Source organism: Antedon mediterranea, chromosome 1, assembly GCF_964355755.1.
Source record: "Antedon mediterranea chromosome 1, ecAntMedi1.1, whole genome shotgun sequence".
In the NCBI taxonomy this organism is placed as follows: domain Eukaryota; kingdom Metazoa; phylum Echinodermata; class Crinoidea; order Comatulida; family Antedonidae; genus Antedon; species Antedon mediterranea.
The window spans coordinates 14,003,671-14,021,730 of NC_092670.1; the positions used below are offsets into that span (position 1 = coordinate 14,003,671).

General features: G+C 33.8%; 1 protein-coding gene across 3 annotated transcripts in view; it reads right to left on the minus strand.

Annotated features, from left to right (window-relative positions):
* Positions 1-360: 360 nt before the first annotated feature.
* The window catches only part of LOC140057559 (short transient receptor potential channel 7-like), a 47,576-nt gene continuing 29,876 nt past the window's right edge, over positions 361-18,060 (minus strand). For 2 of the 3 annotated variants that reach the window (XM_072103282.1, XM_072103274.1), the window contains exons 2-12: positions 13,491-14,256; positions 11,054-11,260; positions 9,710-9,874; positions 8,915-9,194; positions 8,300-8,551; positions 7,684-7,963; positions 7,193-7,403; positions 6,321-6,533; positions 2,813-2,875; positions 2,021-2,096; positions 361-1,886 (exon numbers count right to left, since the gene is read on the minus strand). In XM_072103282.1, coding sequence (XP_071959383.1) covers positions 1,549-1,886; positions 2,021-2,096; positions 2,813-2,875; positions 6,321-6,533; positions 7,193-7,403; positions 7,684-7,963; positions 8,300-8,551; positions 8,915-9,194; positions 9,710-9,874; positions 11,054-11,260; positions 13,491-14,256 — 2,851 coding nt within the window. In that variant the 3' untranslated portion in view covers positions 361-1,548. The remainder of the gene's footprint in view (positions 1,887-2,020; positions 2,097-2,812; positions 2,876-6,320; positions 6,534-7,192; positions 7,404-7,683; positions 7,964-8,299; positions 8,552-8,914; positions 9,195-9,709; positions 9,875-11,053; positions 11,261-13,490; positions 14,257-18,060) is intronic. The other variant, XM_072103289.1, reaches the window with a different exon arrangement.

Sequence of the window (18,060 nt, forward strand, 5' to 3'; positions counted from 1 at the left end):
CCTAAATTCATAATAAACTGTCAAGGGCGCTATTTTCCTATGTTTATTCACGTGGCGTTCTTAATAATGTTAACAATCCTTAGATTCTTTAAGATCATTTTAAACGCAAGTTAAATATGTGAAATTTTACTCAACTTGATAATGCAATGAGTAAAGAAAACAACGAAAAATTCACGAATCAGGATGTCATTGCTATTTCTTTTTTTGTAGGCTGGTGAGAGTAATTCCAAAAAAGGTTAGGCTTGATGATGATGATGATGATTATGATGATGATGCCGATACAACAACAATAAAAATAATAATTCCATGTTCTGCAATGTTTTTCCTTTTGGCTAAAACATATAGCACATTAAACGCTTTAATGTCTAAAACATATTCGCAAATAATTATACTTAATTCATTTGCATAATTTTCATATAAAAATAATATTGACAGAATCATGCATAAATAACTATTAATCATTAGAACCACTCTATCGATAGAAATTGTAGTCGTCATTAATATACATTTTAATTTGTACATATCAAAGAGCATTAATAATTTAATTTTAAACATCCTGATATTGTAAAGAGAACATACTTAAATATACATAATACTTAATATAAACATCAAATAGAAATTTGGAAATGATAAATAAAATTGTGCTTTTTTCATTTTTTCCTCTAACATCTGTACCACATGTGTTGCATCTGGAAATAGAGGTCAAATACACCCTTCTTCTCTACAGCCGAATAAGCTATTTAATGGCACTATAGAACGAGTGTAAAAATTATTCTTTCTAGTTTCTGACCATGCGCAGACTGTTCCTAACGCATATTTAGGCTCGATATATATCTACCTTTTCATGTTCTCCATAGTCTACGCTTGGTTTCCACTGGGACGCTAGGCAACGGCATACGTAACATTTCCCACCAAGTCTGCAGTTTTGTCTTTTTTATATGTTAGTTTTCAATTTTTGTCTGAAAATTACAAATTTTGAGCTCAAGTGTTATACGTATGAAACGCCATATGTGCCAAAATATTTATATATTTTTACTAATTTCGGTCTAGAACCAAGGCTACGACATACGTAGTGAGTTCACTCACAGGCGACAGTTTGGATGATCATCACGTGGTGATTGGTCGTTGCGGCGTACAAGTGGACAATAATTAATTAGGAACGTAAAAGAACGATTTAAAATTGTTGTTAAAATGCTACGAAACTAATCATTTTGATTCAAAGAAATAATAAAAGATAGTATTAACAATTTGCATATTTTGCGTATTATAGTTGTAACTTAGTCAATGTTACATTAATGTTGAATAACATACAAAGCAAGTAAAAAAAGTCTGAAACAGACATGTCTACATTAATTTGGTCAATAATCTTATTAAATATGATAAATACATGTAAAACAAAGTTCAGTAAAAAAAGATATCAGACAATCATAGTTGAATCAGTATTCTATCTGAAATTCATATTCCGCGCTAAATGCAAATAATGTCAGATGTAATCGTCAAGTTCAGTCAGGCGTAATTAACGTTCAATCAGACGTAATCGCAGTTCTGTCAAACGTAATCAGGGTTTTCTAATTCAGACGCATGTTCTAAGTATGCCGAATTCACATGCCCTCCGTTCATTTGTGTAGGTGTATAAGTAATTTCTATATCCCTTGAATCGTTAGATGACGTTCGTGAAATTGCCATATCATCACGAAGTTCTTCTATTCGGTTGCTCAAGTTTCCCATTGTCTGGACAATCAAAGCTAGCTTATTCTCAATACCCTGTACGTCATCATTTGGTAAATCTGGTTGTTTTGCAGACAATGTTTTTGGTTGGCGGGAAAGTTGTTCCATTAACTCGAAGCGAAGACTTGAAATGTCTTTCTTTATCTCGTCAAGTTCACCTACAAAATAATAGCTGATAATTAATTTCAATTAAAATAGAAGCTAAGTCTAAAGCTAGTAAGATAAGTAGAACAGTGCAGGCCTACGTGTCATTTCGTATGCGAGGACAGAATAACCAACATGCGCCACCAACCTTCGTTTACTTCATCGTTTGCCTTATCCTGTTGCAGCTTAAACAGATAACGTTTGACAACCGATTTCATTATTGCCTGAAAATAGAGGGGACAATTAGCAGAAAAATCTTACAGACTGTTAGTACTATATTAATTATCATAATCTGCGAGATAGGCATATTATATTAGAGTTAAATATGAGTATCTAAGTAAAACATATTGCCTCTCTTTTGCAAGAGTCTCTTCCGAATAATGGGTTTCCCAAGAGGGGTTGTACTGTGTAAATAATGCATTATAAGTAAATGCTCCTTAGTTAAATGTAAATATTAGTTTGTAGAAACCACACACAAAATAATTAGGACAATGGATATTGTCAATAAAGATTTGAAATCTTAATTACGTTCAACTAACTTTTATGGAAACAACAATTGTGAAAAAACAATAGTATTGCTAATATGCTAAAAATAGAATGTACTGTTCAGGAAAAAAAAGAATGAATTGTGTTAAGTACTGTATTGTAATTGAGTGGCCTATTTCAAATGAAAAATAGAGAAGTGCCAACATTTTCCTAATAATAATAACAATCAAAATTGATATAGCGCCAATTCCAAAAGCATTATCACAAAGGCGCATTGTATTCTGCAATTTGCTAAATAAATGAGTTACAGTAATCTGACATTAGTAAGAAATGGCGCGAACGAGATGTGATGGAAATCTTGTACAGACCATCCCATCATTAGAATTAAAGATAGAGAGGGGATCAGGGTCTATTTTAGATATGTTTTTATGTTATAAATAAAAATATAAAAAACCTGATGATCGTCTTCTACATTAGGACGAAATCTTGAACCCATGACATTAAAAACTCCGTTTCTCTAAAAATAGAAAAATCGAGGAAACATTATTTTTCGTAATAAACTAGTCCTGATAGTCATATTTCCACTCTAATAAGATGCTGTAGGCATTTCGTGTTAAAAGCGAAAAAATATGTGTTTTATGGTAATTTTGGGGTGCTGAATTCAAATCTGCTGTTTACCCGGCTCAATTTTTAGATCTTCACCCTTAAAATGTGAAAACAAAATGGCCGCCATTTCAGACTTATTTTGGCTTATAACTTGACTTTTAAGTGACGTAGCAAGTTAAAAATGGTGTCTGTGCCCATGTTTGTGATACTGAGGATTCCAAATATATTGTTATTAAAGTTGTAAATATTCTATTTCAGCCGCCATGTTGAAATCCAAGATGGCCGCCATTTTAAACGTATTTTGGCTTATAACTTGACTTTTAAGTGACGTAGCAAGTTAAAAATGGTGTCTATACCTATGTTTGTGATAGTGAAGATTCCAAATATATTGTTATTAAAGTTGTAAATGTTCTATTTCAGCCGCCATGTTGAAATCCAAGATGGCTGCCATTTTAAACGTATTTTGGCTTATAACTTGAGTTTTAAGTGACGTAGCAAGTTAAAGATGGTTTCTATACCTATGTTTGTGATACTGAGGATTCCAAATATATTGTTATGAAAGTTGTAAATATTCTTTTTCGGCCGCCATGTTGAAATCCAAGATGGCCGCCATCGTTTTAAACGTATTTTGGCTTATAACTTGACTTTTAATTAACATAGCAAGTTAAAAATGGTTTTTATACCATAAAAGTATGGTTGCACCTAGAACAAATTGCAACAGAATTTCTTTTTGTTTTGTCTAGTTGATATGGTCCAAATTAACATCATATCCAATGTTTACCAAAATCGGACATCGGGAAGAAGTGGGTTCATTAGCATAAATTAAAAAGGCCATTTACCATTTTGAAGCCTTGTATATTATCTCCTTAACGGTTTAACTTATAGACCACCTACTGTAAGTGCATTACGAGTAGTTATAAATGTATAGGATATTTTAATTATCATACGTACCTATATATTATGTTATAACTGCTTAAATGACATTATCCTATGCTAAAAAATGTAGAAACATTCTGTTGAAATGAACATCATATCCAAAATTTACCAAAATCGGACATCAAGAAGGGGGTTAATTAGCATAAATTCAAAATGGCTGCTATTTACTGTACCATTTTGAAGCTCCGCATCTCCTTAACAGTACATCCAAAGTACATATAGATAAAAATTGTAATTGTTGGCGCCGTCAAAATACTTATGGAAACCTTCAAAGCTAAAATGTCTTTCTTTTGCCAGGAATCAAAGCTATCCAAAAGTTTCACCTTATAGGCACAGCAAATCTACTGGCTTTTCTGATGTCTTGTTAATTTTTGGACTGAACAGAAGATGTATGTTTTGAATTCATAAGGGATAGGTGTAATTGATTAAAACTTAAACGACGCGACCAGTTGATACAGTTGGCCGGCTGCCGAGACTAAACACGCAGGTTGCGTAGTTGATATGTGACGTAACAACTCGCGGAACATGGCTGCTGAGACGTCAATATACTATTATTTTTTGCCCTTGTTTAGTGTTTATTCTTAAAATTCATGAAAGTGATATAGCCTATCGTGTGCGGCCCATCAAGAAACATTAGTGTGCCAAATGTGAGCACATACCATTCAGTGGTTTCGGAGGAGATACGTAAAATTACTCGACAAATTTAGTAGCAGCAATATATATATATCCACCAGTATACAGTAGGCACAGCTATGTACAGATACATTCAGCCATACCCCGCCGAGAGTCTGTCCAATGGAATTGGAACAATACAATGAAGGCCCCAGTGGTCTAATGGTTTAGAACATCTGCATATCAAGCAGAAGGTTCCGGGTTCGAATCTTAGTTAGGGCTTTCTCTCATTCTCAATAACATTCTCATTCATTATATCACCGGGCGGATTAGAATTTATTCTGTGCCTGTGATGTTTATATACTGTATATATATATATATATATATATATATATATACAGTATATAAATCCAAAGGTAAATTACTGAAAAAATGTCAATGCTGTGGGTATCATGTGGCTGGATCTCAATGGAGATACAAAAAAAACCGAAAAACTAAAGCAAAACGATAAAGTAAAACAGCCAGAAAAGTTAGCAGAGCTTTCGGGCAACACTAGCCCTTCATCTGTAAGGCCTATATATATATGTGTGTGTGTGTGTGTTTAAAATAGGCGTCATATTGGATTTCAACATGGCGGCTGTTTACAACTTTAATAACAATATATTTGGAATCCTCAGTCTCACAAACATAGGTATAGACATCGTTTTTAACTTTCTATGTTACTTATAAGTCAAGTTATAAGCCAAAATACGTTTTAAATGGCGGCCATCTTGGATTTCAACATGGCGGCTGAAATAGAATATTTACAACTTTTTAGTAACAATATATTTAGAATCTTCAGTATCACAAACATAGGTAAAGACATCATTTTTAACCTACTATGTTACTTAAAAGTCAAGTTAATAAGGCAAAATACGTTTTAAATGGCGGCCATCTTGGATTTCAACATGGCGGCTGAAATAGAACATTTACAACTTTCATAACAATATATTTGGAATCCTCAGTATCACAAACATAGGTATAGAAACCATCTTTAACTTGCTACGTCACTTAAAACTCAAGTTATAAGTCAAAATACGTTTTAAATGGCGGCCATCTTGGATTTTAACATGGCGGCTGAAATAGAACATTTACAACTTTAATAACAATATATTTGGAATCTTCACTATCACAAACATAGGTATAGACACCATTTTTAACTTGCTACGTCACTTAGAAGTCAAGTTATAAGCCAAAATAAGTCTGAAATGGCGGCCATTTTGTTTTTCACATTTTAAGGGTGAAGATCTAAAAATTGAGCCGGGTAAACAGCAGATTTGAATTCAGCACCCCGAAATTACCCTAAAACACATGTTTTTTTTTTGCTTTTAACACGAAATGCCTACAGCATTTCATTTTTCTCAAATCTGGACTAGTCTATAAAACGTGTTTCCGCGTAAAATAATACTTAAGCTCTTGCAGCAGCCCAAATAATAATACTCGTAATGATTATGATACCCGCGACAACAATTCAATTGAATTGGTATCTTAGTCGCTACTGTATTATGCGATACCATGGTGATTTCACTTAGGCTCAAGCTTACCCATGGCATTGTTAATGTTTCCAAAATCCATGTGAAGTTAAGCGTCAAGCAAGCGTATCTTATACTTCTACATCTTACATTTTTCACAATTTCGTAATTTTAAGGCACCACTGCTGCTCTGTAGTATATAGCCCTGTTACTTTCCAACCTACTTTATGTCTATACTTTGAATGAATTGAAATAAAATAAATATCAATCGTAACAAAAAGGTAGCTCTCAACTTACTCTGTCAGAAATTGACGATCGGGCTCGTGTTCTCATTGGTATACCATGTGTCGAATCTTTCCTTTTGATTTGATTTGCAAACCACTTGTAGATGTATAAAAACGATTTCGGACTTGGAATTAAATTAAACGGAATTGGTAAAGTAGCGTTATGGTCGAAGAAAGAAATCCATAATTGTGCTCGAGCAAACTTCCACTCCACATCCTCATCGTTCTGTCAAAGGAGATAAATAGTAATAATAAAGTTACATAATTATACCGAAGCATTCTTTAGTGTTATTCATTTAAAAATATATTGTTCCTCAAATTTAAATCTTTAGCGGTACGGTAAAAAATACTACATTTTCAACTAATAACCAACAATTACTAATTTAGGTATCCCTCCAATTAAAGACCGCTTTATTGCCGCCCTGAATGATCGCCTATCTTATCTTATACCATTACCAATATTTCTGTTCTTTAGTATCATAGCTCATGTCGTTTTATGGGTGGTCCAATTTTAAAGCTTGTAGCTTATTTTGATGTCCCTCCACACTTCTTTGCATTCTATAATTATACTCTGTATTCAATGAACAGACAAATAAATAAACAGACAAACAAACCAGTTCCCTTCCAATTAGAGACTCCTTCCAATTAGAGACCAAGGTTTTGGTGGAACTAACTAAACATTTTCATTTAAATGGATAGGACAGGAAAGCAAGATAACCATTCTGACATTTAATTTGCCTCTAAATATAGTGCACTTTTTTATTTTTAAAAGGAGGGTAACTTAAGACCACTTCTGTTGCCAGTCTAGAAGGAACTAAGCCAAATAAAAGTGGTATTTAATTTTGGAGGGAGACCTGTAACTGATGGTTTGTGCTGTAAACTTGCCTCGATCTCCTGATATGAGTTAGACATCATAGCAATTAGCATATTCAGCATTACCAGAACCATCACGACATGATAAACAGCGAATAGGATTGTACCGACTACATTTGTTATGTTGTAATTATCATCATCAGCAGACGGTTGCACTATGGGATCATCTTTACCAACTAACCCGAATAAAGCCCAGAACAATGTTAAAAACGTACTGCTAATTCTGAAGACAAGAAAAGCACAAATGATACTGATTATAAAAATTCCCAGAAAAAAATTTTTTTCTAAAACTGTTAGCGTCTGACGTGTTATTCACTTCGACCAAAATTGGATAAAAAACAATTATTTACCTGAAAAACATTTAAAATTCTCAGACAATTGGGGTTTGCTTCAAATTAAATTTACTACCAAATCAGGGATGTCAGTCTATTCTTCAAAGCTCTAATTATGAGTTATATTACCAAGTACATCATCTGTTTATTACGGACAAAATTTCTACTTACGAACCAAATGCCTTTTCAACGCCGTCACTCTTCCCGCTGTCTAACGGATAATACCAATACAAGTTATACATTGCACAGAGAAACGCTACTAAAACAAGACCAAACACAATTCCGAAGCGTAGAATGTCACCAAGCATACGACCTAGAGAGATCTGCAAAGGGCCTAAGAATTCGCTAGCTGCTAGAACTTCGGTTACTCTCGTGAAACTTAGCACATTCGCTAGAGCGTAAAGACCTTCTGCTAAAAACACTGGATCACATGGGTTCCAGCAATTACGGTCTGGAAAGAATGAATGAAAGAAATAAAGTAAGTTATGTTAAATATTCACATTTTTTTTGCAGCGTCATTAGCAATGACTGTTGGAATTGAACGATTGACTGATTGATTATAATATATACCAACGATGTCACTTCTTTCTATGAATGCTATACATTAGAAAGACTTCATATAGTCTTATTTATAGATTTGACAAAAGCATAACTTAGACTTCATGCCCTCCCAACATCAACAACTTTGGTTTACCTGGAGTAAATTGATTTTAGTTTGTTAGTATTTATTTGTTAGTATTCCAGGTACACCTTAAACCTAGCCAGTGCATAATGGATAACATCTTACCTACAGACAGATAATACATATGATTCGTAGCTGTGCCTCCTGTGGTGTTTTCTAATGTTAAGTTTGCGCATGCAAACGGATCATCCTTGTAAAAATCGATTGCCTGTCTCGCTGCGCGATACGAGATGAATTTGAGAATAAAGCTGGTGAAATAGAGGTTTAACATGGCGATATCTAACCAGTTCCAGAACGATGATAAGTATATACGACTACCTTCTAGCCACACTTGTTTCAATTCGTTCCAAAACATTCCTATAACAAATTAATAAAGAGTTATTTTTTAATATATTATATAGTTTGGTATCTTTATTTCACTTTCAAAAAAACATGCCCCGGCAGAGATATGGAGGAAAAACGTATACTAGGCCGCCACACTCTCCATGATGGGAAGAATCATATAATAAGGTACCCACACAAACAAGAAAAGAATCATTGTAGTTTTTTACTTGAGAAAATCTGAATCTATAATAATTTTGTTAAGTAGAATTGAAATTGTAATTCTCCTCACCGGCCATATCCTGAATTTAAGCATTTGCTCAATTGGTGGTAAGATAAATTAGCGTGTGTTTTGTTAACTTATGTTAGACATTTCTCCAGAGAACGGGAGACACTCACCTACTAAAAATATCATTATAATAATGTCAAAGATATTTGGTCCAGTGTCACGCAGCAATCTATTGTTACTATCACACACTTCATAAAGATTAATAGCGTCGTCGAGGGCGCTACAACTTTTGTTCATCATTACGTCACAAAAGATTTCGGTTGTGCTAAGTGTTTCTGAAAACTGTGTTTCTGCGAACGTTGATTGAAAGAATAGAAGTGATAGGTAGATTAAGTAAGTCCCAGAATGCATTATAAACTTGACTAATGGAGTTCGAACAAATTTTCCAATCTGTCAAAAAAAGTAGAAAATAGTTAGATTAATATTTGGCAAGTTGAAAGGCGACAGAGGGCGGGCTAAAAAGTGATAGAGGGCGTGATTATTCAGTAAATATCAGAACCATATATAAAAGATAATAGAAAAAAAACTCGAGATTAAGCTTTTTTGACCTTTTGACTTTATGTCAACAATATGTGGTCTGTTTCATAGCTATATTTATCACAAAAAAAATCAGGACGATAATTATCGTGCAAGCAAACACATTTGTATTTTTGCAAGTAATGAGAGTATGTCAGCGAACCGTGAGTAATTTGATTGTCGCTTGTGGTAAACTATTGCATTATACTACTTGATGATGATTGACTATGACGATATCATAAGTGGAAGACATTGTATTATAAGCAGAATTGATTTAAAGACACGATGATGATGATGATGATGGTGATGATGATGATAGAGATGATGATGATGGAGATGATCGAAAGTGTTTCTAACATTAGATGATGATGTGGTAAATGGATACTTACCCTACTTCGTGGAACTACTATATAAATAAATGCTAGTACTGGTATTGTTAGGAACACTAAAAGCGACATAATGGACTTGTACACAATATTTCCTTGTCTCCAACCAGGCATTCCCTTGTACCAAAGCGTTGCCAGCAAATGTTGACAGTGTGGATGGGCGACAAACTATAAATAACAAAGTTACAGTATAGTATTATTTTTGGCTTGTTACAAACTGGATATGATGTATAACAGGCTATTGTACGACTACAGCTACAGCACACTGTTTTGTTAATAATAGTGGAGAATCATACAGAATCGAACGACACTGTTTCCGTTCCGTAAAACGGAACACGTATGAAATTAATGTGATACGATGAATGCCTTATAAGGAAGCGATGCAAGTTGATTTCATTTAATTAATACAGCAAAACAAAATACAGTAAGTGGCATATTACGGAAGCAATAGTGACCACCACCCAACCAACTGCATTATTATCTGTGTGGTCACTATAAGCTTCCGTAAGCACTAGTTTTCAATTAAAGGCTCAAGAAAATATAGATGGTAAGCAAAAATAAATGGCGCCTATAATGGTTTCACAGACAATATTTCCTCGCCTAATTTTCGAACCATGAATGTTGGTACTGGTTGTATAATTAAGAAAAACGTGTAATCGAGAGTTCGTGTTCACAGTATTATCTAAAAATACCCATTATAAGAATCATTTTTGTTATTAAACTGCAAATGATGAAAACTATTACGTGCTCGACTGGATTATTATTATTTGCTTTCATAATGATACAACTGACACAACGACGCAGACATATGGGACAATTTTATTATGCGTTCAAAAGCAATATAATTATCATAAATAACTAAAAAGAAACTGGAATCATAAACAGTTACATTCGATACGGTGTTTAATATACTGTTCCGAGTTCCAGACAGAAAAATTATTATATAAATATCTCATGCTTTTCACATTTTTGTTGAATTTAACAGGCATTGATTTTGGTGTAACAAAAATCAAGAAAAATGTCTATGCCTAACAGTGTCTTCGTATATACAATGATGTATTAGAGAAACCCACGCTAATGCACTTTGTCTCTGACAGACAATCTTTAGCCTGGTCACATTCGCCAACGCTAATCGAACGTGACCGACCCTATAGCCTTAATGGTGTTTTCAGTAGGTGTGAAAGTGCATTAAAGTACGGTATAATACTGTAGTAGAATTTATATCCATAATTTTTACAATTTCATCGAAATACAATGACAATGAGACTACAAAATCGGTTACTACCATATTTGGGCACATCACACTGATGGTGTAGACAGAGCTAGGGTCTACTACCGTACACTTACTGCTTTCTGTTGGTAAATGATAGCCTGTTTTACACGTCCAAGGTCTAGCGTTGCTGCATGTCGCGTAGACTCGCTGTCGTCTGTCACGTTTTCTAATGTTGTTCCCGCCATCTTGAGCAGCGTTTCAACTTCCTCTGTACTTTGGCACATCTCAAGTAGATCGGATGCGTATTTCTTGCATTGTTTAGATAGATCTCTATACTGATTCTGTTGGATAATAATGATGTATTTTTTAATACCATGCGTCAGTATCCATTAACAATTAGAAGTAAACGATTACTTAGGCCATTAAAATTAAATTAAAGAAGGCGCGGAGAGTGGACTAGTAGCGTTGCATTACCGGGAGATGATTTTCTATGTTCTAGTTTGCGTATCTTATATGTAAACAAAACTGACGTTCAATCTGAAGAACGAGGCAATAGGAACAAATTGAAATGTTGGGCTAAGTGACAGGCCTTTCAACGCAATTAGTCGGTGTAAAAATTATCTGATAGAAATTTTGTAGCGTTTCATATTTTCTTTTGACGTGTGGCTTCTTTTGTTTATCAGAAGTAGCACAGTCGCCTGATTTTAACAGTATTAGAACCAAATTAAGATGTTGGGCTTAGTGATAGGCCTTTCAACGCAACTAGTCGATGTAAACATTATCTGATAGAAATTTTGTAGCGTTTCATATTTTCTTTTGACGTGTGGCTACGTTTGTTTACCAGAAGTAGCACAGTCGTCTGATTTTAACAGTATTAGAACCAAATTAGTGAGTCTTTCAATATTGCTTACGCCACACTTACACGTATGTTTACTCGGATGATCTTTGCGAGTGGGCTAATTATATTTTACATTATAGATCATGGAGCCTTACATTTTATTATTGTATCGGTGTTGTCCGTGTACTTTTAATGATTTTCGTATATAAACTAATGTTATGACGTCAATCCAATGTGTTAAACTTGCCTATTATGCATAACGGCCAACTGCCACCTGAATAGCCCCAAAGGATCAGAAATACATTTTCATCTGCTGGGTCTACAAATTCCACTTTAGTAACACATGGTCTTCAATTATATATTTGTTGGTGGAAGAAGACCGCAAGATCGATTTAACGTTATAGTAAATTTCTCTGAAGGGGGTTGTGGATTACATCGACATTGAATTTGCATTGACCAACATATATCATCAATGTTGCCTACAATTTATGGAGGAAGGAATGGGACGGAATGGACTTTTATTACGTGGCTCAGTAGTCTAGGTTCTAGACGGCGATTCAAACTAGGCCTAGTATTGGTAAAAAGATAAACATGTTGACACACATGACACTATATGACAATAACGAGAGATTTGGGACAGGTAAGTATCTATGCTAAAATGAGCATAAGACTTGAGGTTAAGCGTATCATGACGAAGAATATCAAATGCGTTCAAGTAGAATAAAAAATAGATCACAGTAATGAGCTAGATACGTTAGCAATTTAAATGTTCAATATGGGATTAACCTTTGACCAACTTGATAAGCACAACGTTATTATGTGAGTAAAGAAAATAAGGACATATATTCAAGTTCTATAATTTTATCATATTAGTCTCAGATCTTCGGAAATTCTGTTCTCCCAAGAGAATACCTATTGATAACAGATTACCAATTTGTCTGTGACATCAGATTTTAAATTACACGTTTTGTAGTGTAAGTATTCGAGCTCCTAATTTTTGTAATGGCTTGCAGTTTTTTTTTACGTCATGAAAAACTATGTCAGCAGGCGGCTGTTTGGAAATAGTAACGTTAATTTATTTGTTTGCATATCGTAACAGACAGAAAGTTCCTCAACCATTAACAAGAACTAAGCCTGGTCGTAGGAAGGATTTTTATGTACCATTCCTTTTTTTCACAGAGAAGAGCACTCACACAAATGGCAACCATCATGAACTATGCTAGTTAAGCATAATTCATCATAACATTTTTGCTACGGCTTGATCTATAGTTCGAAAGGGCTTGTTCCAACCTTCAAACCCCTAGTTACGCACTTGACAGTTTCCTCTTAGGCCAATGGCAATTTGTGTTTAATCTTAAAACAGCAAGAGCAGAAAACAGAGCATGGTCAATGTACGGGACTATATTGAATTTTGGATTTAAGATTAAGAATGCCATTTTCATTTATGTTGTATACCGTGCTAAAATCCATGAAAAACAGTATAAATTGTTTATTTGTTAGTATCACATTTACCTAAGTGTATATCTACTACAAGAGAGTGTCAATATAGCCAAGTCAATTTTGAAAAAAAAATCGAAAGAAGTCTGCTGCTTTTCATATCAATATTGTGTGTGGACGGTTGATTTTGCAGCTGGTTTTTTGTTTTAAAAAACACTGTAGGCTATGTTGTACTATATATAGATTCACAGCTCAGATTTGAAAACAAAAATCGTAAACAGTTTTGCATTACGTACCTTAAATTCCTTTTCAATAATTGCATACTCCATTAATTCATTACTGAGAACGAATGCTGTTAGTATTGGATCTGAACTAGTAAGTGACATCCAAGCGGGACTGGCAAGTGCTTTGAATGCATGCATCCTGGCTTTCGAGTATTTCAACGGATCAAAACGTCTCCTGTTTGAACAATTTGTGCAAGCACAGAGTATATGGTGCTGTTCTGGTATGCCTTCTCCACGTTGCAGCAATAACCTTATTATATCTGCCTCGTTGCAGTGGGCAGCCAACATAATCGGTGTGATATCCTGGTCAAACTTAGAATTAGTTGCAGTAGTCCTACAAAAGTAGTTTGTTATTGTTCCCAGACGACTTTTGTCTTTACTTTTTTGTTTAAACATAGGATGCTTCAACAATGCTTTGGTAATGCGTACATATCCTTTACTTATGGCAATCATTAGAGATTCGTTGATTGGCCTCATCTCCAATCTCCTGTCGCCATGTTTTATGAGGTACTCAACTATCTCTAGATGTTCATTTTCCGTGGCGATTTCAAGCGCAGTGCGATCGTTGTAATCTGTACAATTTAGCAGACTATGATATGTGTCTTTTTCCAACATGGCGCGTAATGTAGGCAAATCTCCATATTCGGTACATTGAAGAAATCGTATCTCGTCGTCGTTCGGTTTTCCGATTTCTTTTCCATTAGGCGAGATAAATGAATTGTTGTAAGCCTTTCGTCTAACTGTGGCAGGAACTTCTCTTTTTGCTTGTTTCTTTGCCCTGAAAAAAAACCAATTATTATTATCAATTATTGTTTGAAGGTTTGCATGGAGAAATCAAATGTTATCAAACGTATATTAGTTCTGAAAAGAACTGTTTAGTATCTCGACGTTTCGATCAAGCACATTATCAATTAGGCAGTATGAAGAGTATCGTAGCATTGCCAACAGTAGCAGCAGCATAACAGTAGCAGAAAGGGTAATTATGTAAGAGCACTAGTATAGCAGCAGTAATGGCAGCATGAGTAAAAGCACCAGATTCTGCAGCTGTCACTAGATAGATACTAACTGACTATCGCAAGTCATCTAGATATCTCTGTTAGTAGGTTTTATCTGCAGTCAATGTATTACGTGAATGTGTTTGCATTATTGTCTACTTGCGATGCCAGTAATCACGTATTGCATTTAACGACTGCTTTTTAAATATATAGTCGTGAGGGTGTTTTTTTTCTGCTTATTTTCTATATTAAAAAAAAAGATCAATTCGTGACGATTTTTCTCATGTATCTTTAATATGGGCCGAAATATTAAATAGCACGTCCTATACCAAGTATTTCAGTTACTGAAAGCGAAATATATTACCATTGCAAACATACCAACATGATTTAAACTGTTTTTATCAGGTAAAACATTAATAGGTCAATTAAATATTTAGTATCCACTTTGAGAGTCATAATTAAGTAACTTCGTTTATAAATGCTATAATCCTATTTTGAAAGAAAACACAAAGTTATTATACATGCAAAATTGTCACACAGACATATCATTACTAATCAAGGACTACTGCAATTAATGATGATGTTAATAGCTGGAACCTAAGTGTAGATATATAATGATTGTATTCCTGAGAACTTTTTGAATTTTCTTGATAGCAAAGTAGATGACATAGGCCTAATTGAAAATGGCACTGACCCAATATTATTCCATAGAAAGTATGAATTAAATGTTTACTAGAATGTTAGAACATTTTTTTTAGTTGATAAACTGAGTCCAGGTTAACCCAGTGCCTTCTTGAATACAACGAAAAATACATACTAAAATTACAACGTGAATTATACATAATTGATTATATATAAATATATTAGAGTACTTAGAGTATACTATATATATTATATAGTATCAAATTACCGTATTTAATAATAAGAATATAGCTTAAGATCTGTGTAATATTTCAATTTATTTGTTTACATATACCTCTTCAGTACAAGAAGTTTCTCACAGAGAGCCCAATGTACAGGCCCATGATCAGTGTGTAATGTATGTAACTGAAGGAGTAACTCTAACATGCCAAATTTGATTTCCGTAATGACGTAGGATGTAGGATAAGCGCAACGTACGTGATTTGCCCAATCACAAGCTACGGAATTCGTACTTCGTACACATCTGGTTTGTTACAACCGCATATTGGTCTCCCGTACTCACATTGAACCAAGAAACCCGAGTCCTAATCATTCTATGTCATTTTATTAATTAATCACGCATAAAGGATTGTAACTAGCGCCATCACAATATACAGTGTTATGTAGTACCGGTTAAAAGTCAACACTACACGCATAGTCAAATAAATAGAACGAGACAATGCGGCAAGATGTATTATTTATATACTTGCAAATATGCAATAAATCTACTAATGCAATAATAAAAGCATAGTTCAGTTATCAAGGGACATGATTTAAATTAAATGAAAATACTAAAAATAGCAACAAATATACATAATTCAGCATTGTTGGTAATTAAAGCAATAACATATTCTTTTGTAGGCCCCCTGAAATAGTTTGTATGATTTGCATTATCCGATGATTAGTATACCATACCTAGATTTGCTCCAGTTATTGTCATTTTACATGCATTTTCTAGAAATTAGATCATTCCAGCTCAAGTTTAAATATGACACGCTATGTATGCCAAAAAAGTTTTCGTTTTATGAATAATTAAGTCAATCGCCGTCAAGACTGGCCATTCATAATAAGTTTGAATGTATAGATTTTTAAAATCCTTGTATGTATCATCGTTAGAGAGCTATACTAGGGCCTTGTAGGAGGTAGGCTAGCCAACAATTGTTTTACTACTTTGTCGTTTTCTTGACTCCTTTCTTATACTAAAACTCTATCTGAATGTTTTTTAATAGTTTATTAAATGTTTATCTGGTAAAATTTAGCGGGTCTGTGCCGCGTTTAAAAACTTAATTTTCAAATGAATACATCTTAAACGTGTGTGTCACGCTACACACAATGTACGATGTAGGCCTACGGTACTGCCTATTGATAAAATCACAAAAAAATGATTAACATTACCGAATTTCTTTGAAAAAAAATAGCTATTATTTTTAAACCGATGAATACTAATGAGCAATTTCTTCGTTTTAGTTTGTGAATCAGATAGCCAACGCCCTATTATGTTCGTGCGGTATTAGTATTAGCAGGTAATTTGCCATAAGAGCGACGTCGTTAATATTAACTAGCATATTACGCCAAACGAAATGTATCTAGACTCGCATCATATGATCAACGATCCGTACTTTTTTATGTATAGTAAACATTTCAAATCTTTATTAAAGAATGTTATTACGCATAAATACAGAAAAATAATTCTTTTTTTAAAGGTATATAATATGCTTTCGAGTTATTTAATAATCGATTCACCTATATCAAATTAAAAATTGAGTCACTTTTCCAATTTTACTAAGAATTGGATTACGTGTGTTGTAGAGGATGAGTGAAAATGCATAACGTTTATGTCATTATTTACTGTTGTTATTGAACGAAAATGATATCTACGAATTGTATCCACATAAAACGCGGATATACATGATATAGGTAAACAGGCAAAAAATACTAACATCACTAACATACAGTAACAAATACTTGATAATCGTTATTACATCATGTTACTGCAATGTAAACTCAAACAAACCAAGGCTTGGTTCCCACGACGCAAGAGTCGTTTTTGCATATGCGTTGTGCGTCCGAGTTGAACCTTGTTCCCACTTGACGTACACGCAACGCAAACGACGATCAAGTCTTGATTGGTCGTTTGTACGTTAGTAAAACGCAACACATTTACGTTGCGCAGCGTAGCACGCGTTCGCACACGTGTTTCCACACACCCCACTTGACTCCTCGACACCAGACGTACATTTCATTCATTCATTTCACATTTATTCAATTACTGAAAACTTAAACAATGTAAACTATATAAACAAAATAAATATTTCATTAATTAGGATCAGACTTAGAGGCCAAGGCCTGTCTCAGAAAGACCCAACAAGACATAAAACAAAATAAAAATTATGTAAAAGTGGCATAATAATAATACATTTATGAAAGATAATTTTCCAAATAATTAAATTTCATTTGATGTCTGAATATTTTTGCATTTTAACATTTTTTTAGATTCTCTTTTAAGTTATTCCATAATTTAGGTCCATGAACTGTAATAAAAAATTGGCTTTTACCATGTTTTACAAAAGGAACATAAAGTAACTTTGAGTTCTTAAGATAATAACTATGAACAGTTTTTGGTTTAAAAAAAAATGAAATTATGGAAAATGGAAGTTGACCTTTAACATTGGAACATAAAAGTAAGTGAATCTATTACTTTTAAGATATACATAACAATCAACAACCTAAGTTTTAGATACATTATGTGTTATTGGTTAATACAAACATCCTTCAGTCAAACATGATGTACCGTATGTCTGTAATAGCGTTAACAATCAAGCTAGTGGCAATTGTATATATATCTTGGTCGTTGACTCGCATTTGAACTTTTACCATTTACAGGAACATAATTAAATTGTATATTC